The 27,904-nt window shown below is 38.4% G+C and overlaps 1 protein-coding gene across 1 annotated transcript; it reads right to left on the reverse strand.

Moving 5' to 3' along the window:
- Nucleotides 1–10,212: 10,212 nt before the first annotated feature.
- On the reverse strand, nt 10,213–24,485 carry SLC5A3 (solute carrier family 5 member 3). The gene has a single exon (XM_008701852.2). The coding sequence runs from the start codon at nt 21,429–21,431 to the stop codon at nt 19,275–19,277; it is 2,157 nt and encodes a 718-aa protein (XP_008700074.1). The 5' UTR covers nt 21,432–24,485; the 3' UTR covers nt 10,213–19,274.
- Nucleotides 24,486–27,904: the final 3,419 nt, after the last annotated feature.

Raw genomic sequence — 27,904 nt, forward strand, 5'->3', positions numbered from 1 at the left:
GGTCCCTAGGAAGCCCAGGCTCCTCAGGCTACATTTTGAAAACTATAGTTCTAGAGATTCTAATGGACAAAGTTTCTACAATAAAGATGAGAGCAAACAGATAGGAAAAATAAAAGGAAGGACGACATCGCTACTTGCCAGCAAAATAAAATCCCCCTTCAGTAAGGTTACTTAAACTAAGAAGTCATGGGAGTACTATAAAGTACCATTGGTCAATAACCAATGTTTTATCTAATTAAACATATGTTCGTCCCAGAAGAGAAGCCTGTCAACAAAATATCTTGTAAATTAGACTCTGGCAACAATTAAGATTTTAAAGCCGGTGGCCCTCAGATGCACTCAGTTCCTACGACAGCACCCTCGCAGCTCAGCAGGAAATAAAAGGCACACAGAATGCACCCTGAACAGCGCACAGCACCTAGTACACCTCGCCTTTTTCACTTAACAAAGAGGTGTGCAACTCCCCGGAGCAGGGAAGATTTATGGAAGGTGGAGCCAGGTCAGAAAACTGTCAAAACCTGGGAAAATGTAAATGTGAAAGCCTTTCTCGTTCTCTGCTGCATCTTAATTCCAGGATTTATCTCCTTAAAAAAATTTCCTTGAAATTTTGCATTGAGATTCTGACAGCAATTGAAAAAGAAAACCTGTGAGCACCTTTTAAGAGCAGACCAGGCTTTAAGGGAAGTTCTGTCACTAAGGGACCTTGGGAGAACAGAAGGGACAACCATCTATCTCAAGATGTGTCAAGCGCCGGCCCTGCCTCACGACACCTGCAAAGGCCAACCCTGAAAATGGTTCCACGGGAACTGCTTTACAAAATATTTTTATGTTCAGAGAACCCCTTTTTTGCCCCACAATTTGAATCAACAGTTGCAGTCCTCTAGGTAATTAAGGATTAAAAACTATTAAGCACAGAAGCTATTCTAAAAATTAGTGTAAGATTCAGGAAGGACAAATCTAGAACACTAAAAAAATAAAGCGCTATATAAATGCACGTTCAGACGTGACGACATTGTATGTACTATTATACACTGTATAACTTATGGGTTAAGTGACCAGAATAGTAAATTTTATAGGCTTTTTCAAAGGTCAAAGATAGAAAATGCTTCTAGAAGTAAAACTGTACCGCTCTACTACTTTGCCCATGAATCATATTTACAAGACCATTTATAACAAATATGGACTAACTATCGAACAAGACTTAACAGGCCTTCAGAAGTGGGGAAGGATGGGAAAAGAGAAGGGAACCAACATCCATACGGTGCACTAGGAAAGTAACAAACAGTAGCATGCACTGAAAAACTTTTTTTATAAGCAACTGTCATGTGCTCTAAAAAGTACCTCAAATTTTAGATTAGAAACTGTGCGTTCACAGTACAGACATATCATGTGACCATTTAACAAAGTTACAGAGCCCTAAAAGTGGCTAAAATATAGAGCAAGTGAAAAGCACCCACGAATATGGTATTTAATTTACATGATCATCTTTATGAGACCACCTAGAAATCTTTATTGGGGAATAATTTTAAAATAATTTTAACGACACAAATCAGTTGTAAAGAGGAAGCATATTCCTAATGTCTGGAAAAGGAGGGAGAGAAAACTGAATGTGCATATCACATTCTGTGGGTTATCAGAAATACAGGTTGAACCTGACGAAACTGCCCATTTCTTAAGGCTCCACCTAATTTTTTTTGATCTGGAAACAGTCCTCTCAAAGGCCTCTTCAAGCCAAGTATCTTCTGGGTTGCTCACGGTGAAATCGACCTCCAAAAAGGCAGCCACAGGGATGGGAAACACGAAGTCCCAGCCCTTTAAAAGTTTGCGATACAGACATGAAGACAGACACATGTAGGTAAACTAACTAAAAAGGAAGTTAAACAGAGACAAGACTGACACAAAAAGTACCCATGTTACAAGAACTCCAAAGGAGCAGCTACCTGTGACTGGTGGGCTAGAGAGGGCGGACTGCGGCCGGACTGACAGCAGAATACTTCTTCCAGAGGCAGAAAGAGGGTCAGTTAGGGCGCTCTCAGAGCAGGTCTAGACTAACAGCAGGACAGAAGAACAGGAAGATTCGGATGGAATTTATATCCGGGGCAGAATCAACATGGGCACTGTGTTCGGTACACACAGAAGCCATCGCTTTTATCCACTCAAGGCAGGTTTTTTGTTTAGCACGTTGCGTTCAGTTTCCTCAAACCTTCACCTACACTACAGGTAAAAATGTTAACTTTCTGGGGGCAAATGGCAGGATATAGGAGTTTCAAATGTGTACACCTTTAATCCCACAGCCACTTCTAAGAATTTACTCTGAGAAAACTGCCATAACCATGCACAAAAACTTAGGTATAAAAAATCTCACCGTAAAGTTATTAGGACAGTGAATAAAAAGGTAGTTGTCCATTAATAGAAGACTGGTTCACTAAATTATTTTCAATGAATGAATCAGTATGATACAACCATTTAGAAAAAGGATGTTGATCCTTATATAAGACATAAAAATACTGTAACAAAATTAAAACTCAGCATACAAGGTCAATCCATATTTTTTTTAAATAAAAAAAATACTTATGTATACATACATGGAGAAAAGGTCTGGATGAATATACAGCAAAATGTTACTATTTTTCCCTAGCAGTAAGAAAAGAGGACTATTCTGTTTTTCTTTTTTCTTTACACTTTGCTTTATTATCTGACTTTTTACAATGAGCAATAAAAGGTGTTTTAGAAACAAACTTCTGTTGAGAAAAATTCAGTTTTGTTTTGTTTTGATTTTAAAAGGATTTCTTCCAAGGAAAAAATCAGAGAGGGAGACAAACCATAAGAGACTCTTGATCAAAGGAAACAAACTTGCTGGAGGGGAGGTGGTGGGGGATGGGGTAACTGAGTGATGGACATTAAGGAGGGTATGTGATGTAATGAACATTGGGTGTTATATAAGACTGATGAAACACTGACCTCTACCTCTGAAATTAATAATACATTACATGTTAATTAACTTAATTTAAATAAATAAATAAATAAATAAATAATAAATGGATTTCTTCCCCTTAATCTGTGCCAACTGTTTGTTATCTTACTATGGATGCCATAATTTGCGAATACTGTGTTGAAGTCCCAAACCTGTGCCTCAAACATTTGGAACTCATTTGCTGACTCCACATCCATATAGATTTTTAATAATACAATAATCAGAGAGGTATCGATGGATAGCTCAGTGGTTACTGGAAGAGACTTGCAAGCTGTACTTACAGCATATGAGCTGTTACACTGGCAGCTCCATTTCTTGATAATCAGAGAAAAACCTGAAATTTGTAAGATAGGGGCCTCGAGATCACCGGTTCTAGAATCAGAGCCAACCAAGGAGTTGTGACAGGACAAGGCTGAGTCTGGCCCTGAGAACTCAGTGGCCAATGAAATCAAGGGGATGAGAAACATAAGAAGAACTTGACCATATTCTACAGCCATGTAGCCAGGACTGAGATTCTTGAGACCTGGGACATCAGACATAAAAATGTATTCTTTGGGGCATGTGATGAAAATAAAAAGAACCCAGGGAAAAATGTTAGGAAAAAAAAAAAATCTGAGGAGCAAGAGTCCAATGACTCTTGAGTTCTACATAAATTACTGTGTGCCAGTAACAAAGGGCAAATAATAAAGCAGAGCCACACTTCATAGCTTGGCAGAATTTGCCAATGTAAAGGTAGCAGGATGACCAGTAAAGTGACTTCAGCTGCAAAATGCAGTAGGCATCCAAGGGACCCCTGCAGCCAGCCCACAGTGAGACATCAATACCAGCCTTGGTATCAAAAGGTTAGAAACGAATAAATTTAAAGAACTAACTCACAGAGCAAGAAGAAAGTCATGGTTACATGAGATCCAACTTTATATATGAATTTACTAATTGTCACTTATGGGCCTAGGTTAACAGCAATTCTCTGTAGTTCAACTATAATGCAGTTTTGCTCCTTAAATAATCCACTTGATTCCCAGGTCTCAAGTCAAAGAATATCAATCAGATGTTATTTAAGGCCAAATCTGGAGGCTTAACTGCATACAATCAACTATCCCTTTCACAATCTGGGTAAATCAAAGGAAAAGGGCAGTATCACCAAGGCATTCCTCTAGAGCACACCGGAATCATCTGAGGAACTTTAAAAACGAGAGGCCTATGTCTCATCTCAGATACTTTGATTCAAGTGGCCTGGGAATTTAAGAATCCTGGGCACTAGCGCTCCAGGTGCAGACAAAGGTAAGAACCACATTCTAGTATGAAGTTGGCTGCCTTCTCATCATCTCAAAAATGAGTGATTCGGGCTGAACTGTAGTTTATAAAGGATTTTCAGCAGTGATCTCCTACAACTCTAATAAACATAAAAGCTCCGCTTTTTCACAGTAATAATGGAGCTCTCCCTGAATGTGACATGGAGAAATGACAACCCCAAAACGGAACTACTTGTGGTTAGTATTACTTCAACAGCTGGAAACAATGCTAAAATTAAGATCTCCATGCTTCCTATTCCATAGACATTCGAAAATCCACACCCTTTTACTGTGAGATTTCCACTTCTATCTTCCCCATCCCCCCTCCAGATGCATGTACAGATGAATAAAAGATGGGAAAGAGGAAGACTGGCAGGAGTCCTGGTTACTATGGCAGCAAGTAAATGAAATGCCAAAGCTCATGAAACTGATAGTGAGAGCAGGAATCAGGTATCATCATCAAGCTACCTGTCTTGTTGATTGCTCCCCTTCATGCACAATTCAGTTCCTTGCCTTTGCCTTACAGGTCAGCCTCTTTAGAGAACAGGAGGAGGGCAGCAATGCAATGACATGGAGACTAGGGGAGGTAAGAACTAGCAAAAGATTTAGTGAGTGGAGATAAAAGGGTTATAAAAAAATATTTATATTCCGTGAATCTTCTAAACATCAGTATACAGTTTTAGCAAAAATGTGCTCGTTGACTGGGTTAAAAGAAGTATTTTTTAAAGTATGCGCTGACAGACTCAGAAACTTGGGCCTTGGCAAGAGTCAGATTTGCACACCCTACTGAACAACAGACCAACAGTGTGTCCACCAACCAGGCCGCTGCAGTGGTGCTTAGTTCAAGTGGTAAAAGGAAAGCACTTGAGGGATCACGCTCCTCTGAAGAGCAGGGAGGAGCAGGGTAATGGCACAGTGGAATTAAAGGAATAAAAACATCCTTTAGGATTCAGCTGCCTCCTAGGAGAACTGTGACTTTTGTCTGCGATCCCATGTGTCATCCCTCTCATTCCACACACACCTTGCCAGTGTAACTACGTAGGAGCAGGCCCCCTTCCTGAACCAAACTTCTTCAAGGCTACATCTTACTCATCTTTACTAGACGCTGGAGACGCAAAGAACCTGGCACACAGAATGTGTTCGATAAATGATGAATACTAAGTCAAAGAATAAATGGAAAGATGAGAGATGAAAGTTGTTGACTGCACTTAATTCACTGAAAAGGAAGAAAAGGTTAAGCCAAGTTATAAAATTCAAGGAGAAACAAGATCTTCAACTACAAAGAAGAAAACAGCACCATTTTGTTTTCAAAAGACAGAGATGCATTAATAAAGCTAAAGCGTATCCTGTTGGTTAAAAAAGATGCACCGTCAAGGAATGAGGAATAAACAGGTAAAAGAAACAAAACAAAGACACAGCCAGGCTCATAAAGGTGCCTCCAAACTTCTCAAGATTCTTGGGACATAATCAAGAATCAATGGACATTCTACTCCTAGAGTGTACAGGGAATAGGATACATCAGAACTCAGACTTTGAAAAGCTTTGAAAATTTCTGGAAACTGAGTCAGCAAGTCATGCTGTCTCTACACACAAGATAGAGGCAACAGGATTATACAGAGAGTCTGCCAGAGGGTAGGACAATGAAATTTCGTATTACAACTGGAAGGAGAGTGAAGGCAAGGAAATGGCAGTCCTCATTTTGTTGGGTTTACTTCCCATCCTACAGTCTAACCTCAGTGTGAACCCTGGAGTACTGTATTAAACTTGGAGGCCACATAAAAAAAGGGATACAACTGCCTCAAAGTTGTCCAGAAAAAAAATAAGACTGACAGGTAAAGGGTCTGAAACCCAAGTCCTGTAGTGCATACCCAAGAGAATGGAGAAGATGAAGCCTGCTTTTGAGACTTGAGTATATTTATCTTGAATATTTATCTTCAAATACTCAAAGAGAAGATAACACTTCAGAGGCAGAACCCAAACTATCAAATTAAAGAGGCAGACTGAAGCTAAGAAACCCCTTTAAAATCAGAACTTTCTGAAAGCAAAATGCACATTCTGGGACAGGGGACTGATGAAATTCTAGTTTCCGTGGGTGGTGGTTACACAGGTGTTTGCTTCACACGTACAGCTGATCCCCATCATTTGAGGGAGGCATATATGCCAGTTCACCTACGAGCTCACCCCCAAATCAACACTCCCACCACTTTCGCAGTCATTTGAGGACAAGCGTGTGCAGAGACTCGTGGAAAATCTGCCACCCAATACGCACATTCCCAGCTGAGGTCCAACAACCAAGGCTCTGGCTTGGTTCAGATCTCCCATTGTAAAGCAGGTGCTTTTTTCGCGGCCTACGTAGTGCCATGCTTTTCACATTTTTGTTGGTGCTGTTTAAAATGCCCCTGAGTGAGGTAAAGCGCTTAGGGTCCCTAAGTGCAAGAAGGATGTGATGTGCCTTATGGGAAAAACAATGTATTACATAGGCTTCATTCAGGGCATGAGTTAGGTTGCTATTATAGGCTTTGAGCTCAATGATTACGAATCAAAATACATATTAAATATGATGTCTTCATGAGAAAAAAATGAGGTTATGTATTGATCAGTTAATTAAAATGTGGTGACCAGCCAGAGGCTCACAGGACCCTAACCATGTGCTTCCCCAAGGGGCAATGACTCAGTATTCACTAACTCAGTGTTAGAGGCAACTTTACGGAACATAACTCTGCAAATAACAGTAGCTAACCATATTCACTAAGCTGTACACCTGTTCATGTTTCATGGACTGAGTATGTATGTTCAATTTCACACACAGAAAAATGTTTTGATAGGTGGGCTTCATGCATTATACAGAAGAATCAAATATGCAATTTCTCAGGACCCTTCAAAATGTAAACAATCATTAGCTTTGCATTTACAAAGATAAGCAGAATTTTAAAACTCCAACTGTGCTTCTGGCTGTCAACATGTTCTTTTTGGGAAGGGCAGAAATGGGCTGTAAGCTCTGAAATTTCAACTTTCAAATGCTAAGTGAAGAGGGGATACCAGGACTTCCCAGGGTGCTGGAAGATTCAACACAAGCATCTAATTATACTCCCTCCTGAAAACCTACTAGAACTACACTAAAGGGATTTTTTTTTTTTAAGGTACAATTCTGCAAGACCAAGGAAGATGGGAAAATGGCAATTCAATTTTAGAAGCAAGCAAGTGGATGGAAGAAAGCAGCAACATGGAAAACCGAGAATCAACCACACTTACACTGGAGAATTCCTCAAAAGATCCGAGAATTGGCAACAGTGGGGTATACCTCTGAAAGTGGGGGGGAAGTGAGAGACTAAAATAAAGTTTGCAAAAGTGTAAGGAAAATTGGATCCTTAGATGCATGTTTGGAAGTTTACTCTTGGGACTGGACAAAACAGAGAAACCTGTGGACTGGAAGACACACACACAGCTGTAAGGGGGGGCTCCATACCAAAAGAGATAGAAAAAAAAAAATGCATACTGAATGAGACCCCTGTGCTCTCTCCCCACTTAGTTCCCAGAAGAATGGCCCAAGGCCTTTCATCCTTCAGTCAAAAACTCAAAGAATATTCTCTGGGGAATATGACCTGTTCAAAAGATACCTCAGGAGTCATCCAACAAACAGCCAGGCCACAAGGCCAAACAATGAAGCTGACAAGCTCCACCCACACGTTCGGTAGTCCATCCTGTTCGTTATAAGCCCATACCCAAAGACCAGAATACATTTGAGAAAAGCCTTTAACATGAGGGCTCAATATGGGAGAAACTGGAATAAACATAGCAGGAGGAGAAAACGGTATCTTCAGAGATAAGAAGATACGGCATTCATGGGGCGCCTGGGTGGCACAGCGGTTAAGCGTCTGCCTTCGGCTCAGGGCGTGATCCCGGCGTTATGGGATCGAGCCCCACATCAGGCTCCTCCGCTATGAGCCTGCTTCTTCCTCTCCCACTCCCCCTGCTTGTGTTCCCTCTTTCGCTGGCTGTCTCTATCTCTGTCGAATAAATAAATAAAATCTTAAAAAAAAAAAAAAAGATATGGTATTCATGAAATAAGAGACTATAAAAAAGAAAGATTCAGGGAACAAAGGAGCACTGAAAAATTAAGCATCTGAGAAATTCTTTTTCAACAGAAAGCTTGGAAGGTAAAGTTTAGAAACATCCTTAGAGCAAAACGTCAAAGATAATTAAGAAAATTAAAAAACAAAAGACTGTATGAAATTAACTGGACCAATACATGTGGTCCAAGAGTTGAACAAAAGGGGCTCCAGAAAGGAGAAAACGGAGAATCATCATCCTAGAAATGAAAGACATGGGACTGCCGAATTGAAAGAGCCCCCGAGGGCCAGGACAATGAATGAAAAACTTTCAAGGCATATAATGAAATTTCAGAGCACTGAGATTAGAAGCTAGAAAAAAAATGGTCTTATGCTTACAAATCTCTGAAGAAAAATACTTTCCAATCTATAATTCCATATTCAGCAAAACTTTTAAAGATATTTATTGACATGCAAAAACTTTAAATTCTAAGGATTTGTAGAATTGGAAAAAGAAATGAGTTAATGTGTCATAATTACCTGATTTCTTGCAGTTGGAGAAGTGTGATACACAGAATGGGAGAAAGCTAAAAAGAACCCTCTAGTGCTCTTTTAGAATTGGGAGGCATTGGTAGGTCTGTACGAATTTCCTACCTACGTATACTGAAAAGAGCCAGGAAGAATTGCCATGTTTACCCCTGTAAGAATGAGCACACACAGACCTTGGTTTCTAAATCCCATTCCCTACTTAAATGCCTGATTCCGACGGGAGCAGGGAAAGCACAAGATAACCATGAAAACACCTCACTGTTTTAGGAAATAAGGAAGTGTGCGTGTGATGGAAATGTGTCATAAGGGACACAGAAACTGGCCTGCAGAGTGTCACTGGCTAAATCTGGAAACATTTGAGCAAAATAATGACAGTAATGGATTGTAACCCAGTAAATGAAATCATACTGATAAATAAACGGAAAAGAGGGAAACTAATTTCAGTATAGCAAAACAAAATAAAAACAAAAACTATCACTGTTTTGCATCATCATAGCAGTAACTTTGCTCAGGCAAGAACTACCTATGGATGCTGAAATCAGGGGTTCAAGCTCGATGAGGAATAAGATATTTATATAATCTCCAATTATTTCCCCACAAATTAATGAGCAGAAAGACAATCAGTAACTTGACAGTGGAGAAACCTGGCAGACACTATCTTAAGTATCAAAATTAGTGTGAACAATAATGGGACCACACATCACACACCTCCCGATATGAAGCTCTGAGGACATATTACTGCTTATGCCGTATTCCCACCAAAAATGCATAGTATGAATCTAATCATAAGAAAAAAACCCAGCTTGAGTAGGGGTGTTCACCAAATGGCCTCTAAACTTCAATAATGTCAGTACCATGAAAGACCAAAAAAACTGAGGAACTGGGGAGAGACATAAAACCCGAACTTAAAAAAAAAAAAAAAATGCTAGAAAAGGATACTGGAACAGCAAAATTTGAATTGAAACTTCAAATTAAAATATTGTGTCACTGTTACTTTTCAGATTTGGTAATTATATTGTGATTTTATGAGTGACTGTCTCGGTCTTAAATATACTCCAAGTACTTAAGGAGTAGAGGGGAATGGTGTCTCCAACTTCACACTCAAAAGGTTCAGAAAAGCGTGTATGATTAAGAGAGAATGACAAAGCAAATGTGGCAAATGAACTGGATGAAAAGGATTCTGGAATTCTTCATACTATTCTCACAATTTTCGTGTAATTTGAAATTATTTCAAAATAGAAGTGAAAAGAGAAAAGGCAGTAAAGGACAAGCTCTCCAACTCTAGCACAGAACCCTGTAAATTTGAGGGCAGACGTGTTCATACTGAAAATACTCAGTCACAGAAATGTAAATTTTTCATTTTATTCAAAGTTGGTACAGAAGTGCTAATAACATTTCCATAAAATAATTACTATACTTCAGTTACAGGACAAGATACCACAGAAAGGAATATACTTTGCAAGAAATGTAGGTTCATCTGAAGTTTCCAAATACTTTTGAAGGCTAATGCAGCAGCCGGCAAAATAACACACAGCACACAAAGAACAGTGTATTCTACAGAGTCAGTAATGAAGACTGACAGCTCTTTAGCAGATCTGTTTCATTGTTTTTCCATTTTTCAACAATAACACTTTTAAAAAACACATTAAACCAAGATCATACATGTCTACAATTTTAAAAATCAGATTGTATACAGTAGGTTAGAGTAATAGTCAAGTTAGAATTGTCATGTATGGTTAACAATCCTAAATCTACAATTTCAATTGTATTCCTTTCAATACGGAAATAACCTGGTTTATACCAAATTCTACTTTCTGCTTGCAACTAAAACATTGTACAATGTGAAGATAGACCCCATCAATCAAACCTTAAAAAAACAAAACAAAACAAAACTGTGGACAATAAAGGGTACACTGGAAATCAGTTTACAATTCCAAAAACTCACCAATAACTCAACGGCTTCATTTATAATCACATTTGGTCTACAATGCATAACTGACGAAATGATACATGTACACGATACACACCCCCAGTGCACAGACTGGTCTCTTACAGAAAATATGAACAAAGCAGAATGGGGAGGACACTGGGAAAAACAATTTTCAACGAAGACATCTCTTTAAAATGCAATACTTACGTATCAAAAGTACTAGATAAAAGCAGCAGTACTCTGCTGACATTTGGCTTAAAAATAAAGAAATGAATGAAGCGATTTCACAGGATATTAGAAAAGGAATTGGTTTTCTTCTTGAAGAAGACTACTAACTTTTGCACAGCAACTATTTTTGATATCCACCTTATCAAAAAAAAAAAAAGCACTGAGAAGCATAACGCAGTTCATATGTGATTGCCAACATAGGTCTGGGCAACAGAAAATGGGATGTCCAAGCAAAGAATGGGTAGATCCCTGCTGTATTTCTGAACTCTGTTGGCAATCTATAAACCGAAGCAATATTGGTGGGGAAAGCAGGGAACAGATTCCATATCATCATCTGACATTAATGTAATATGTCATTATTAACAAAAATAAAGCTTTTGCATTTTAACAACGCCACAGAACAGTCCATGAGCAAAAAAGACTTGTTGATCTGTTTTTGCCACTCAAAAGTTAGAGATCTCAAAGTGAAATTAGAAAATTCTAATTATACATATTTACACTGCTAGGACGACTTTCACCTAGACTAATTAAAGCAATTTTCCATGGAATTATAAATGATATTTTGCCAAAGGAATCTTCAAAAGCATTAAGTTCTTACAAAGGACTTTAAATTTAAAAACAACATTTAAAAGGTACAGACGCATACTATATAAGACTAACAGGTTGTAACTGCTTTGCCTTATCACACATTGCTAAGCCAAAGACGTTCCTCAAAACTTTCTTTTTTTTCCTGCATTTCTGGCACTTCTCTGCCCTCATCCCCCCAAACCTGAGGTTTTACATTCTAAAATACTGAGGGAACACTTTTTTTGCTAGAGGATCGATCTCTCCCTCAAGGTGTTCTGGTTAACCCTTCTAAAACATGTGGTATTAGTCTACACGCGCTTTAATCTTCATCCCGTGTACTACCAGAGTTGACCAAGTCTTTCCTTAAGAAGATAAATACACAAAATAGAGAAGAGTGGGAACAAAGGTAGTCACTTCTCTCCCATTCTGAGAGTACAGCTTTTGACCTATGGGCAAAATCCAAGACAAAGACTATTTATTCATTCTTGATAAACTGGGACTATTCAGGTAAAGATAGCAAGCGGTAAGACAAGGGCAATACGGAGTGCAAGAAAATATTTCTTCACACATTCTGATTTCATCTAATCTAACCATGAAGCGGGGAATGGGACAGGTAGAAGAATCCTTTAGACTCTCATTACCACGGTGAAAAGCAAAGTAGCTCATTTGGCAGATATGTCTCAGATTTAGTTTGATGCTCAGAACACTTGGGTCAAATTCTGTATTAAAATGAAGTGCAGTAAAGCACATGAAAAAATAAAGATACGTTCACCTCTTACAAACCTACACAAAGATTAAAGACAAGTAGTATTTGCCCTGTTAAAATGTGAAATTTCTCCATGTTTTCAGGGAACTACTGATAGCAGGTAAAATTTCCTAAAGATTCAAGATAAAAAAATAACACCAATGGCTCTACAGCTTAAAGCAAAAGTTTGTCAAACTCTTCTACCCACCAAAAACCTACAAGTCTGTCCCTGTTTTGGTTCCAGATTGTAGGAAAGAACCCAGAGACCCCATTTTTGCTAGTAACCCCCAAATATAATTGCAACATTCTTAATAGCTGTCTTTTCTCCCTCTACCAAAGTAGCACAAATTTACTCAGATTATTACACTGAATCACTTATCATTTAGGACCACAACTCAGGATACCCCATTGTCCAGGGCTTTGAATACTGTGGTCCTCCACAACTCCCGAGACAAACACCTGGTGGGCTGTACAACTGGCACTTGTGGGATACTGAGAAATACTGTTAGTCTTGTGCTTTCTACATGTGGAGATACACACCTGCATGAACCTGATTTGTGCTTTCTATGGACTTTTACTTTAAGCTTTTTACCTATCATGGAATGTGAAACTGTTGCCACATGTATGTTCTCAGATATGCCTATCAAACCTACACTGGAAAAACAATAGTTAAAATATACTCACAGAATTAATAAGTAACCTTATAGTTTTAATTAAGGATATAAAACAAATATAGATGAATAAATACCATTTAAACTGCAACAGGAATTAGAGCTACCTGGTTTCCTTGAACCTAAACAAAGGCTGCATATAAAGTATGTAAATATAAATGTGTTTTTTTTATTTCCTTGACTAGTTGTAACAAAATTTAAAAAGAGAAATTGTAACAAATAAGTATATTCTACCAAGAAAGGGAAATGTGTAAACTAGCAGAGTCAATATTGGCAACCGGAAGGCACTAATCAAAACACATAAATTTCAGAAGCTGATTATATTACCAAATACCCTATATATTGGCCTTTGCCAATTTGGGATTTCAATAACAGTAATGAGCTTAATTTCAGTTTTCAACTATTATAACCAAAAAGTGAGTTATTAAGGAACATTCATTCCACTTACAGAAGTCTAGGCTACAATGATATATTGAAAAATTATCCAGACTAGTTTGTCCAAAGGCAATAAAAAAAGTAAACACTCCTTCCTCCAGCAGCACTGGGGTACAAGGTGAATTTACCAAGATAAATATAAATCTCCAGTAAGGTTGTGGTTATCTACTGTCAACTTGTGCTGTTGCGGAAATCACTGAAATATCTATTTCCCTTATTGATAGAGTTCGCAGACTGTAAACCATCTCAAACTTGGGGTAGAAGGAGAGGACAGAGTGGCTTCGTTATCTCATGGGCGACAATTATGATAGAGTGCTTTTCTGAGAGCAAAGCCACTGCTCCTACACGAAGGAAAATCTGAGAGCACTGTGCTTTTGTCCTGTCTTGCTCTTCATTTGCTTATTTGTTCTAGCACCCCTCTCTTTAAACATAGTATGAATCCAGGTAACCAAACCACACTGCAAAGTCATTACATAAAGTAAGGTTATTGGTTGAAAATCAACAGCTTCAGATTATGGTCCTCCCCTAAAAAGTAAAGTGAAATCAGTAATGATACAGATATATCAAACCTTTTTTGTTTATTTCTCAGTAAGACAATATATCCATGGTTAAGGCTGTTAGTTACCAGATAAATGGGGCACTTAACCCTAAACAAAAAACTAAATCCTATCTTTTATAAAGGATTTGAGATGGAAAACAGAAACATAAATTACATCAATTTTCACAACGTTCCTTTAAAGGTGAATCAGTAGTTTAAAGCTTTATTCCCAGCACTAGAAAGAAGTTTTAATAAACATATTTATAGAACTCCATGAATAATGGTGTGGGACTCAGTGCTGGCAAAGCCTACAAGTAGTTTGAACCTAAGCTAAATTCAATTCTAGGAGTGAAAGAAGTTGAATACCTAGTCTTCCAATAGAGGGGAGTGTTTGATAAAAAGCATACGAAATTAAGAGAAGTGACCTTAATGGAGGAAAAGGGGTTTGCAGCCCTGAGTTAAGCCAACCAAGTCTAACCAAGTGTAGTAATCAAAGCTTCTTATATAATCCAGCTTCATACCTAACTAGTACAAAAGGGCTTCTCGATATGCCAACTGACTAGTTTCAACTTTTTACCCTTAAGTACTGCAAGAACAAGGCTTTCTGACATCAAAACAAACTCCATTCCTCTCTGCATTGTGATACAACCATTTCAAAGGGACTGGTATGAATTTTAACTGTTGCTGCCTCCCTAATTTTTGAAGAAAAGAGTTTTCAGAATACAATAATGATGAATTACTAGGGCTTTTATTGTTAGTGAACATTAGTCTGAGAAAACCATTCTTGAGAATTTAACAGCTTAAGCTAATAGAAATTTAGTATATTTAAACACAACTATAGTTAATGAGTCATTATTTGGATCCAAGTCTTCAAAACTGGGGCAAAGCGTCACTTTTGCATATCATAGCAGTAAGCCTGAATGTGAATTAAGCTGATAAAAGATCAAAATAGGAATTTGAGAAGTGTTAAAAGAAAGAACAGGTGAAGAATTAAAGCAATGTGAGGGAAGACAAATAGAGGGAAAGACCAGTCTCTCTGAATGGTATGTGGCTATACACACAAATAGGAATATACCCTATTTGTAAAGTATGTTCAAGCTAATGTCAACATCGAATGTCTGAATGCAATGTAACACTTCGTTAATGAGAAATCTTATGAATACAAGCCTAAAAGCATTTTTTCTATTAAAGTATCACTATCAAATATCAGTCCTTTTAATCTCAAATATGTTTAAAAACTCCTACTTCACAATATTTAACATCAAACCAAGGTTTAACAGGCTGGATCTTTTTCATTGGTATCCTAATCTATGTGGGGAAAGGCTTCAATGAGCCAATAGCCAAGTTGCTTCTAGTTCTAAAAGTCACTGAACAGAATTCTACGTCTGCACATTTTATAAGCTAATGTTTGCCCTTTGCCTAACTTGTTAAGTTTGTATCACCCAGGTATTTCTCAGCATCTCATTTAATAGTTTTTCTGACTTCTTAGGAAAATTTTGTCCTGGCAAGTCTCTGTGGTCACATAACGTAACAGGATTGGTCTACATACATCTCTCAGTCCAAAACTGGGGAATGGTGGTGAGGTGTCACTACTCCATACCCACGTGGTCCTTTCCAGCCATCATACCTCAGATGAAAACACTACAGCGGAGTAAAAAATGTAAGGAAAGTAAGTAAGCCAAATACTGCCAAGTGGGAACACTGACGTAGGTCTAAGCCTTTTAACAACATAGCCAGTCTGTAGGACTGGTAAAGAATGAGAATAACCCATAGGCTGCACTAAATGATATCTGAAGAGAGAGGGGAAGATCCATGCACCCTGTAAGTACAGGGAAGAAACCAATGGACTGAGAAATGGAGACACTTAAGAGACTCTCAGTGCCCTGGACAAGACTTTTCAGTACCCCCACTCCCAATTAGCCTTGGGTTAAAGGACTGATTGACAACCTCCTCATCAATTCTTAAAATGTGAAGTTTCACATGTGATAGTTCTCTGCTAATTACTTGATGAGCTAATAAGAACTATGACCCTGGCCAGCCTCTTTGTGCAAAAAGACAATGGATCCTTTCAGCCAACTGAAAAGGAAGACTTGGAGAGGAGATCTGCTGAATATAGGCCAAAGGACACAGTACCACCACTATTGCTTGACGCTTCCCTTACCTAAAGATAAGAGTGTGATAACCTCACCAGGAAAAGAACGGCTGTGGAAAAAGATTGGCTCAGCTATTTCAAAAGCCACTTACTATCTTGGGGCAAAAGGACATAATATTTTTGGAGCCAGTAATTCTTCTGAATGCCGGAGCATAAGCTCTGCTCATCAGATCTTAAGACTGAGATTGCTTGAAAGGACAAAAATCTAAGAACTGGGGATACCATTAACAACAGATCAGACAGTATTTTTCTCTACCTTTGAAGACCAGGTAACTATTTTAGTCAGTATCACTCTCTTTCAATTCTGAACCTTAGCTTGAGCCAATATCAAAATATATACATATCAATGTCTACAGATGAAATGTCATTTAGGACCCATTCTGTTAGTGTAAAGTATGAACATTTTGCTAGCTTAACACAGACCAGGTATCACTCCATGAACAATCATTCTAACAAAACATACTGAACAATAGTCCCCTGAATGAAGCTGCAATCGGCAATTCACATACTTATTCAAGCACATTATCTACTAGTGGAAAGCAAGAAGAAGGGCAAGCTTCAGGGACTTCAGTCTTAACAGAGTGATGTTTATACTGGCTAGAATAAACATCCTAATGGATATGCTAATAGTCATTCCTTATTTACAGACATTAGTACTCTAAACTTGACCTACTGCTATATACACACAAACAGACACAAGATGATGTATTTCATGTATCGTACTAAGACAGCAGCAAAGAGAAGGGGGGGATCGTAATACTCCAAACTATTAGGACTCAACATTAAATAAAGGGGAAAAAAACTCACATAAACACCACCTATTAATTTATGCTGTAAGAAGAAGGGGTAAGAAGGCTGCCCAGCAATGTGTGAATCCTCTTTGCTGAGTTACACAGCAATGTGTTCAAAGTCAAAGAAAATTTTAATTCCTACAACTTAATGCCAATTTGAAAAATCTAAGGTTCTATTATTTTCCCAAAGACCAAAAGGTTGTCTCAAAGGAAAAACAGTCCCTTTGAGAAAAGAAGAGGACAAACCATAAGCCCAGCTTTGGCTACATGGTTTTTCTGTTCTTCCCAATAGACTTTTTATAACCTGGGACATGTCACAGCCACAGCCTCATCCATACAAGAAAAGGATGGTCCCTATTTATTTGGCCCCCAGCTTATAAACCGTAAGAATGAAATTGAGAAAAAAATTCTACAAGGCACTCTAAGCTCTCAGAAATCATGCTATTCATTCATGAATTATTTTTTCATCTACAGATTCAGTTCATCAGAAAGCCTCCTGGAGACGGGAAGACATTATGCTACCTGATAATTTCTAAAATCAACTTTGGACTAATCAAGTCCATCATAATGAAACTCGTTTATAGAATACAAAAAATTTAAAGTCATTAGGACTGAGTTTTGATTCAAAATCTACAAAAGTATCTAAAAAAGTAATACTTTTCCCTAAAGAATACAAGCTTAATAAAATCATGCAATTTAAAAAGTATCAGAGATTACAGGAAAGTCAAAGAAAGTAGATACATAATTAGTTTCCTTCATATGTCATGGAGGAAAAAGGACCATGTTGAGCACACAGACACAGAACTTCGTAATCTGTAGAGCTTTTCTCTAATATCTTTTGTATCCTGTCCTCAAGAAGGGGAATCAGCCTGTGAAAAAGATTCCCATCCATGAGGGTTACAACACAGTGCCATGCCATGTGAAGACAGAGGGTCCTAGAAGCACACAAGTCGTAGGATATCCTCCACAAGACATACTACTAAACCCAGAAGTTCTTATCATGACACCTCTTTAACATGCTATCCACTCTACAGAAAGACGTATTATACTGACAATCTACCAATGGCAAAGCATGCACTCAGTTTTCTGTTACTGATGCCCAGTTTGCACTGGAACCTCCTCATGCTCTAAGTCAATGTAACTTTTTTAAAAATATAGAGGCGTGTACAGATGGCAAGTCTTTCAAAAAAAAAAAAAAGTAAATCAGAAAAAAAAAAAAGCTTATAGGATACAATATGATCTCAGAATTATATTTTCCCTTCAGAAGTTCAACTTCAATGTATCATGATCTCATCAAGCAGGGCAACCCAGAACAAAGGCAGTGACAATTTTCTTCAAATTTCTGGACATATCTTCCAACTGAATCCACTTGGAAAAGGTGTGGCTAATGAAAAATGTTACCAAATGACAAGAACAAAGAACAAAGCTAGAGAATTAGTGGAGTATGAGTAGTCACCTGTTTAGCCTAAGCTGATCAAACACTGCTTGAGGACTGCTAATTCCCAAACTATATAAACAACCTTAACTTGGTCAATGAATTTGGGGATCATCAGCAATGTTTGCTTCATTTTCTCCCCTAATCGTCTGACAATACAATCATGACATAACTTTTTATCAAGACAGAGTTGGTGGTCATTTGAGTATGATTCACTTAAACTTCAGTCAAAGTAGAAAACAAAGAAAAAAAGGAACTGGAACAAACTTTTTACCAACATTCCATATATTGGTGGTGCAAGAACAGCTACAGGAAAACATTCTTCTTCCTTTCTCTTGGCAATCAGAATTCACACAGGCTCACGCTAGCAAAATGAACCTGGCCAACAAACTAACTTGTCCTGACACAAGGACCCCACAAGCACATCAGTTAGGTTTTCAGTACACAACTGATTACACAATGTCTACGACTTCAGTTTTAAATGGTAGTAGGGATTACAGAGACAGAGAAAAAACTTTGAAATGAGCAAGTCTTCTACTTCAGGAGAAGAAGGCCTACCAAGATTTGGCAGTGCAGACAGTATACCTTATTCATCATAATGTTAGCCTATGTTCTGCTCTACACGTTCTAGGAGAATAATTGGTCTCTCCTTACTTTGGTATGGACAATTTTAAACCACATTTGCACAATTCAGTCCGTTAAACAAGTTTTACTTCATTTAGGTTGAAAATTTACTTTCATCCATCTCTGGGAAAATAAAGTCTTGCAAATAGATGATTTTCTGCTAAGTAAAATTTGGCTAAAACCTATAGCGTAAACAATGCCTGAGAGATGCAACAGTTACATAAGTTTTGTTTTTGTTTTTTTCCAAAGACCAGTATTTTCTTAAGTTAGTGTCTCATCATATCCTTAAAAAGTTCATAAGGAGAAATAAACAAACATGAAAATTCCAAGTGAACACACAGCAAAAAGTCCGATATTCAGTATTAGTTTAACTTGTGGAGGCTCTTCCAACATTTGTAAACAAACAGCCTCCTCCTCCATCAGGTCTCTGAGACTCCTCTTGCTGAGGCTCTTACTTTTAAAGCCACAGAACCAATCTATGAACTTCCAGTACCGGCCTCCATCCTCTGTTTCCTTCTTTCTCTCCTTCTCACCCATAAGAGCTGCTTGCCCATTGGAATAAGCATCTACTGGTGTTTCTGCCTCTGAATGCCCTAATGAAGCCACTGGATTGCCCTCTTCTCTGCAGGTCACCAACAGATTAACATCTTCCGGCTGAAGGCCCTTGATGCTATCTTCAGATTTCCCATTGGGAATGATGTGGTTGATGGCCTCACTGTTCTCACTGCACCTCAGAATGCTCTTCTCTTGCATTTTGTATGGTTCATCTTTCGGGGAGCAGCTTTCCTTCACCACCAGGCTCTTCTTAGACCAAAAGGTGGTGGTACGAATCTGTTCCTTTGTGGGAGGTGGTGTGAGAAGGCTAACAATTACAGTAATGAGTCCTGTAACCCAAAACAATGCTGTGGCCACATACATGTAATGGATGTCTTTGATGAAGCCTGGCCTGTTATCGGGTTGGTCACATTCTGGGGCACGGTATGCAAAGGCCAGTGTCAAACGGACTGCTCCAAGAACAAAGCCAGCCATTCCACCATAGAAAGCCCCTTGCTCATTGCAGCGCTTCCAGAAAATTGCCAGAAGGAACAGGGCCGCAACTGGGGGTGTCAGGTAATCTGCTACCTCCTGAATATAAAGGTACATCTGGCCTCCTTGCATCTCCACGATGATTGGCACCCATGCAATGCTGATCACCACCATAAAAGCCACAAATATCCTCCCCACAATCATTAGTTCCCGGGAGCTTGCGCTCCTGCGGATGAGTTTGTACACATCGAGGGTGAATATGGTACTGGCACTGTTAAAGATAGAGTCCAAGTCGCTCATCAGAGCTGCAATCATCACTGCCATCATTAAGCCACGGAGACCCACGGGAACCAGCTTCATCACCAGGCGTGGGTAAGCAATATTAGAGCACCCAGCTCTGCTTCCACATACTTGCATGCAGTGCTCTGGGTTGATGCAAGCTATATCATCAGCAAACAGTATCCTGGAAATCATTCCTGGGACAACTATGATAAACATTGGCAGAAGCTTCAAGAAGCCAGCCATAAGAGTAGAGCCTTTGGCATGAGCAATGTTTTTAGCTGCTAAGACTCTCTGCACGATGACTTGGTCAGCACACCAGTACCATACTGAAGCTGGGGTCTGCCCAAGAACAAATCCAGGCCAAGGAACATCTTCATCTGTTGGATTCCGCAACATTTTCAGTGCATCTTTCTTAGGGTGAACATTACAAGAATTTGTGTTGGAAAGGTTGTATGTCAACAAGATGGAAGTAACATTGGGTGAGGCCAACATGTACCTTCTCTTAACTTCCTCAAACCCGCCAATCTCCATCATGCTAATAATCATAAGTGTGAGTGCCCCAACGATCATAAGCAGAGCCTGGAGCGTGTCTGTGTAGATCACTGCAACAAGGCCTCCGGTGACAGTCAGCAAAGCAGTCATGCCAATGAGCAGGATGACAGACACATAGAGGTTCCAACCCAAAGACTCCTGGATAAAGAGGGCACCCGAATACAGATCCACTGAGAGCTTGGTGAAGATATAGAGAATCAGAGACAAGGCTGCGAAATAGACCTGAATCCTATGGCCACCAAATCGCTTGGACAAGTATTCAGGCATGGTGTATACCCCTGACCGGATGTAAATCGGGATGAAAACCCATCCCAGAAGTTGCAAAAGCAGTAAGGCATTGAATTCCCATGCGCCCACTGCAAATCCACTTGCAGCTCCAGATCCTGCCAGCCCAATGAAGTGCTCACTCCCAATATTGCTCACAAACAGAGAGGCACCAATTGCTACCCAGGTCATAGAGCGCCCCGCCAGGAAGTATCCACTCACGGTGCTTCTATTAGATTTCCACATGGCAAAAAAACCAATGCACATGACCAGGATAAAATACAGGGCCACTATGGCAATGTCTGCTGTCTCCAGTACAGCCCTCATTTTGGTAACTTTGTGACTCAAAGTGTCCAATGACAGAAGTGTCCGACTTTTATGTACTCATTAGTAACCCCAGCCAAGTCTGTAAACCATACGTGAACTGGACTACACAGAGCAACACAGGAGGTCAAAGTCTTTGTCCTTTGGTTTGCTGTCTTGATGGTGGTGGTTGTGATAAACTTTGAAGGAGACAGTTTAAATTTTCCTCCGCTTCTTAATTGGGATTGAGAACTTAGCTCGTACTCTTAATCCACTCTCCACAAGACCATCAGCATTTACTCAGGTGCTGGAGGAGAAATTCTGAGTTGCAGCTAAGTTAGTGAAGCCTACTGTACCAACCCTGCAAGGCAGCAAAGACAAAAGACAAAGATTGTATTAGAGGAGGGTCTCACCAAGGGATGAGGAAACTTTCAGTCTAGCAAAAACGGCGCAATAAGACATTCTTTATTATAAGAAAAAAAAATTTTTTTAAATATACTTCAGTTCCACAGGAAAAAGAAATCTAAACTAGCACATCGGGTACTTAAAGTCATGAGAATATTTATCATTTGAACTAAGAACAAAAATTCATTGACCTCATAACTAAGTGACCTAACTTCTCTAGCACCTAAGTACTGCCTACCATGACATTGCCCTTTTTTTGTCTTGCTGTGGTTGTCTCAGATTGGAACAGACACCAAGATCTTAAAGCACCTTAAGGGAAAAGGTCAGGGGAAAAAGCTCTAATTATTCATAAGGGCACCAGAATGAATCTTCAAATGTTATGAATCCTGAATAACGCACCTTATAGCCAGGTAGGGGCCTGAATGGAACAGGCAGGTAGACGCAACTCCGTGTTATCATCTACCCCCAAATGCAAATCAAGCATCACTTAGTCAACACGAATTTATTATTATAAAACTTTTCCTAAATTCCTACTGCAAATGTGTATGTGATAGTTATCGTACAGTAACAGAGAAATCGTGAGAGGACTCCTGCCCTAAAGGAAAACAAGACATTCCACAGACAAAAAACAAAAAAAAACAAAAAAACAAAAAAAACAAACTAGGATCACACAACTTATAAAACCCTAAAATTTTATTATTTCTCCTAGCTAGAAGGAAGACATCAGAAGATTTTTGAAAAACGTTCAAAAAGGTAATTTCCTTCCCTTCCTTTTCATCAGGCAATAATTCCAAGAAAATCTCTGAGAGGATAAAGGCACAGTGACACAAAGTTTGATTTTGTTGAGTAGGTTTTCCTTTTAATAATGCTTTCCTGTTGAAAGGTATAGAAAGCAAGGAGAGTAGGAAGGAGAACAAAATTTCTGAAAGACTGAAAAACAATGTATCATATCTTCCAAACCTCAATGAAACAAACATTGATCAACCATTAAATAACAAGTTATCTTCAATTAGATCAGTCAGATATTTTTCAGTCCTGGATTAAGGAAAAAAATCACTGCAAAACAGACATTTAAATCCATCTAAAATCAAGTTTATGAATCTGATGGTTTTCTCCTGAAAGAGACAAATTCTAAATCTACAAAGTTAATTATAATTGTAGCTGAGAGATCAACATGAAGAACATTTTGTTATCCATCCTAATGCCTGCCGCACATCGATTTCTATTGCGAGTTTTCCTTTTGTGGTAAAGCAACCTCAAAGTGAAATGGTTTTCTATACTGGACAAAGTAGATGCTTTTTGATGAATCTACACATTTTCCTTTAAAAATCAGTAAGAAACTTAAGACCTATAAATGATACTAAAGCTACTGCTTTCCAGAACTGTTCAAAACAGACCACAGAATTAAAAAAAAAAAAACACAAAAAACAAAAAACTTTCAAAAACACACCTCTCACTGACCAGGAAAGGCACTGGAAATAATGGCTAAAGATAAACATTCTACTGAATTTGGTTATTAGGTCTAATTCATAATGCAGCCTAGATAGAAATGTCTTAAACCCATCTTTATGCCTTTTTACAACACTATAATAATTATACTAAGAAAATGGATTACTATCCTTCCTCCTAGGAGCCAGTGTCACTAATGACTGACATGAATAAAACTCCCACACACAACAGCATCAAATACACTAACAGTTGGGATTTGTATCACTTCATACTTGCCAAATCTTGAAAGCTGGTCATATTTCTGTGACCACTTTCCCACCCCAAAAACTTTCTAAAGAAACACTTGGACAGTATCTAGAAGGATCACCTAAATTTTTAATAAAATATGTCCAGATGACTAATAAACATTAACTACTTAAAAGGTGCCTTTAATGTTTCAGTAAAACAGGCAGGTCCTTATTACAAAGAAAATAGCTGTTCCATTTGTGAAATCCTGCCTTGGACAAAGCTCCCCACCATTCATCATCGAAGCCACTTGTTCCAGCTTACACAGAAAAGCCTAACTTCCCGGGCAGAACAGTCTTTCAGGTGCTGCTCTTCTCAATGGCAGCAGCTGACCAACCATGTGTTTCCCCCAAGAAGGGACAAACAAAACCCTCGGTGTTTCTGCTGGGAGGGGAGGAGGGGAAGGTACACACTGCAGCAGCCCCTGCCAGCAGCTTGTTTGTTCAGAGAACCAAGGGCTCAGAAACAGAACGAGCAAGCACCTTCTTCAATCACTGGTAAGCACTGCTAACATCAGTAACATTGTTCTTCTTGTCAAATATGATCTATACAAGTCTAATCTCTGAGCCATATTCTGTTCCCGAAGTTCAGACTGGTCTAACCCCTAACTTCTCTAGAACAGCAGGTAAGCTAGAGAGAAAAAAACATCCTGCCCACAGCAGAGGTAGCAGGGAGCAGCCAAGCACCAGCTCAAGGCTGACTTTTCTCAATTCTGTCTGCCTATGCTTCCTCAGACCATTCGGAAGCCACTGCTGACAGTCCCCATCTCACTGGATACCATACCAGTCTGTGGGCAGGTTTAAGATTTTTCCAATTTAAACAAAAAACATCCAGAGACCAGCACCTGGTAAAGACTGGAAAAGGGAAAACAAACAAAACCAAAAATAGGTCAATTTAGTTATAGCAAGATATAAAATACTGTAATACAATGCAGCTAAATTTCACATTCTAGTCATGAACAGATTGTCACAGCCTTGAACTTTACTCTGTTAGGAGATAAGTTATGCATTCCTTAAAAATGGTTCCAAATAAAATATACAATATAAATTCTGCATATTTTTTCTTTCCTTTAAATAAGTAAATATTTCTAGAACAAAAATACAATGAACACTAAGCAGAATTCCTTTATTTTCAGAAAAAATATACATGGAAAACTTTTTCATCAGCTAAAATGAAACTTTTATGTTTTTATATTACTAGGACTAAGCTGCTGCACAAGTCAGGTAAATCCTGTTAAGGGAGAAATATGAGACAAATAATAAAATAGATACAGGAATGATAAAATACATGGGCTGGTTCCTTGGTAGTACATTTTTAAGAAAACAAGTATTTCTATAATAAGAGTATTATTTGTGGAACGTGTAAAGTTGTCCCCTAGTGGTGATGGGCAGTATAATAAATTTTGCCAAATCTCAAAACATAAGGGCATTCACTATGAAACAGAGCAGAAGTCCCCAATCCCCCAAAGGAGAGAGCTTCCTTCTCATAAAGTGTTTTGTTGACAGTTTTGCACAAAATTAGACTACAGTTTTGGTATTGTTTCATGCACCTAGATGAATTAAATTACAACTGAAGATTTAATCCAAATAAAGAAGTATACCTAAGTATTTGCTGTGTTTGAACTAGAAAGAGGAAAATAGGTAACACCAAATTAAATCAGCTATTAACCCCCCTTTAGGTAATATAATCAAAATATAATTAGTTATAATAATCAAATCCAACTTCTATTATCTAGGGTGACCATATAATTTATCTTCCAAACTAGGAAATTATTCTGGGACAATCTGTAAAATCCAGGACATATAGTCACTCTAAAAAGAGAGTCACTGTCATAAAAACCCAACTGAGAACAAGAAAAACAATCCCTAAAGCCATCAGGGCTCCAAGTCATAACAAATTCAATCAGGCAAGGGGACTAACAAAGGGTAGAAAAGTGACATGAAAAGTAACCAAACAACAATCTTTTTAGCTTTAGAGTCACTTTAAAAACCACACACTCAAAGGACAATCAAACAGGCCAGCCCAGCACTGTCAATTGTAGGCTTGCCAGATCTTGCTTCTATTCTGATCCAATGAAAAATGTTCACTGTACCAGCTATTAACTTAAGGATTATGGAACACATGGACACCTTTGCAAACTTACACATATGGGTGGCATGATCAAGAAAGCAGACAAGCTTTAAAGGGCTGGAGACCAAAGTTGTTACTTCCAAAATGCAGGATCTAAGCAATAACAATCTATGAGCCTCAACGGTCCCATCTGTAAAATGAAATCATCATCTGGCTACTAATGGTTTAGTAAAGAATAACTGACATACAGAAAACATGTAAGACTGCCCAGTGCAACGAGCAGGTACTCAGCAAATGTTGCTTTACCTTCGACAACTTGTACCGACTAAAAGTTATGATATCAGCTCCTTTCAAATTAAACTGTCAGCTACATGCCAGATATATTAGGTTCCTCACAAAAGTTACTTAGAGATAAAAGAAGTAGATAAAATATTAAATATTCAGTTCCCTCACAAATAGTTTAAAGAGGCTCTCAACCATCTCATGAACAATTAGCTCCTATTTACATCACTTCAAGTAAAATAAAAAAAAAACACCCTAAATTTATACAAAATTCTACTTATGGACTTTTCATACACATTTTCACTTTTTGTCCTCTTGATTCAAGGTTCAATAAAGCAAATTCCACTAGCAGGGTAGATTAATGGTGCATGGTACAGAATATGTATGTATAGATATGTATAAGACCTTCCTCAATCCATTGTTACTTTAAAAATGTAGAAATGGATATTGGTAGCAGTTTATCAGTGACACTTAAAAGCAAAATGAGGGTTTCTAATACAACTCATATGAATTCCAGCCAGTTCTAAACTATAAGTGGAGCTAAAGTAACACTATATGTAATCATGATACGACAGTCCCTAAAACATGTAAGGAGTTTGCTCTTAAAACTTTTTGGCAAAACATTTCTATTATACCTACAACCTCAGCTATTCAAATTTCTAAAAGTACGTAAGAAATGCATGAAACCCTGATTGAACTCAAATGGCGTTTAAACCATATTCTGGGGATTTCTACTCCCAGTGTCTCATCACAGGGGTGGGAGGCAAGGCAGAGTGGGCAGGGATTTGAGCCTCCCTCCAGCAGCCCTCCACCAACCAGACCAGCTCTACTTTTAGCGAAGTATAGGGGAGATGGTTTAGGAGAATGGTTTCCCATGTAAGTAAACCATTTCTTCAAATAAAATTTTACTCACCTAAAAAAAATCATACACTAGTACTAGATTTATCATTTCATCCACATACACACATCCCTCAAGACACATTCATTTTATCCTGCTTCTATCAATATAGAAGTCTGGCTCACAATGTTCTGTGGTTTGGTTTTTGTTTTAAGTCTCAGAGAATGAAAACCGTTTGGGGAATGGGGACAACTTTCAAACTATCACTGGTTTCAACTTTAATGTGGGTTATACCAGATCATGTACATGGAACAAACTCCAATAACGTTTTTGAGAGAAATGAAAATATGAGCAGAGAGACTAGCAGTGCCTATGTTTGCTTATAGGTTGTCAAGGATGAGCGAGTTATAAATGATGGAGATTAAAAAAAAAAAACCTGACAGTTACTGCCCTAAGTCCTAACACCTTACAGATACTGAACCCAGAGTGCCGTGTGTACTCCTCACAGCAATCATGGGACAAGTACGGTTACTACGATCGTTTTATAGATGAGAAAACAGAAACCAAGGAAGCAGCGTAACTTGCCCCAGGACAGTTATCTGTATTTACATCAGCATCTACACTCACATCTATGGGTCTACATGGTTTCTGCCCTTGTAATAATCACTAGGCAATACGACCTTCAATGACAGGAACACATCTTTACTAATAGATAAAAACATAAACAACATCAATTAATAAAAGATCATCCCGTATCATCCATGTTTAAAAATCTGTGCTTGTAGAGAAAATACCAGATTTATTTATATATATATATATATATATATATATATATATAAAACAAACACAAAATAAACTACAACAGCACACGGGATAAAATTCAACTGAAGTATTTATGTATGGTCATTCATAAATAGATATATGTAAGGAGAAACTGAAGAGAATCAAAACAAAAAGAAGTCCCAGGCACAGGCTTCTTAAATAAGTAAACAAATAGAGCTGAAAAACCCTGATGAGTCAGCTGTAAGACTAGGGCTTATCCTGGTTCTCACCAACCAGACCCAAGGCTTGAGCCTTCATTCTCTGCCGTGTTAATCAGCTCCTTCACCAGAGGAGAAAAAAATCAGATCTGGTGCTTCTACACCTAACTGTTACCAAGGGCTATCTG

This window comes from Ursus maritimus, unplaced genomic scaffold, assembly GCF_017311325.1.
Source record: "Ursus maritimus isolate PB19 unplaced genomic scaffold, ASM1731132v1 scaffold_4, whole genome shotgun sequence".
Classification (NCBI taxonomy): Eukaryota; Metazoa; Chordata; class Mammalia; order Carnivora; family Ursidae; genus Ursus; species Ursus maritimus.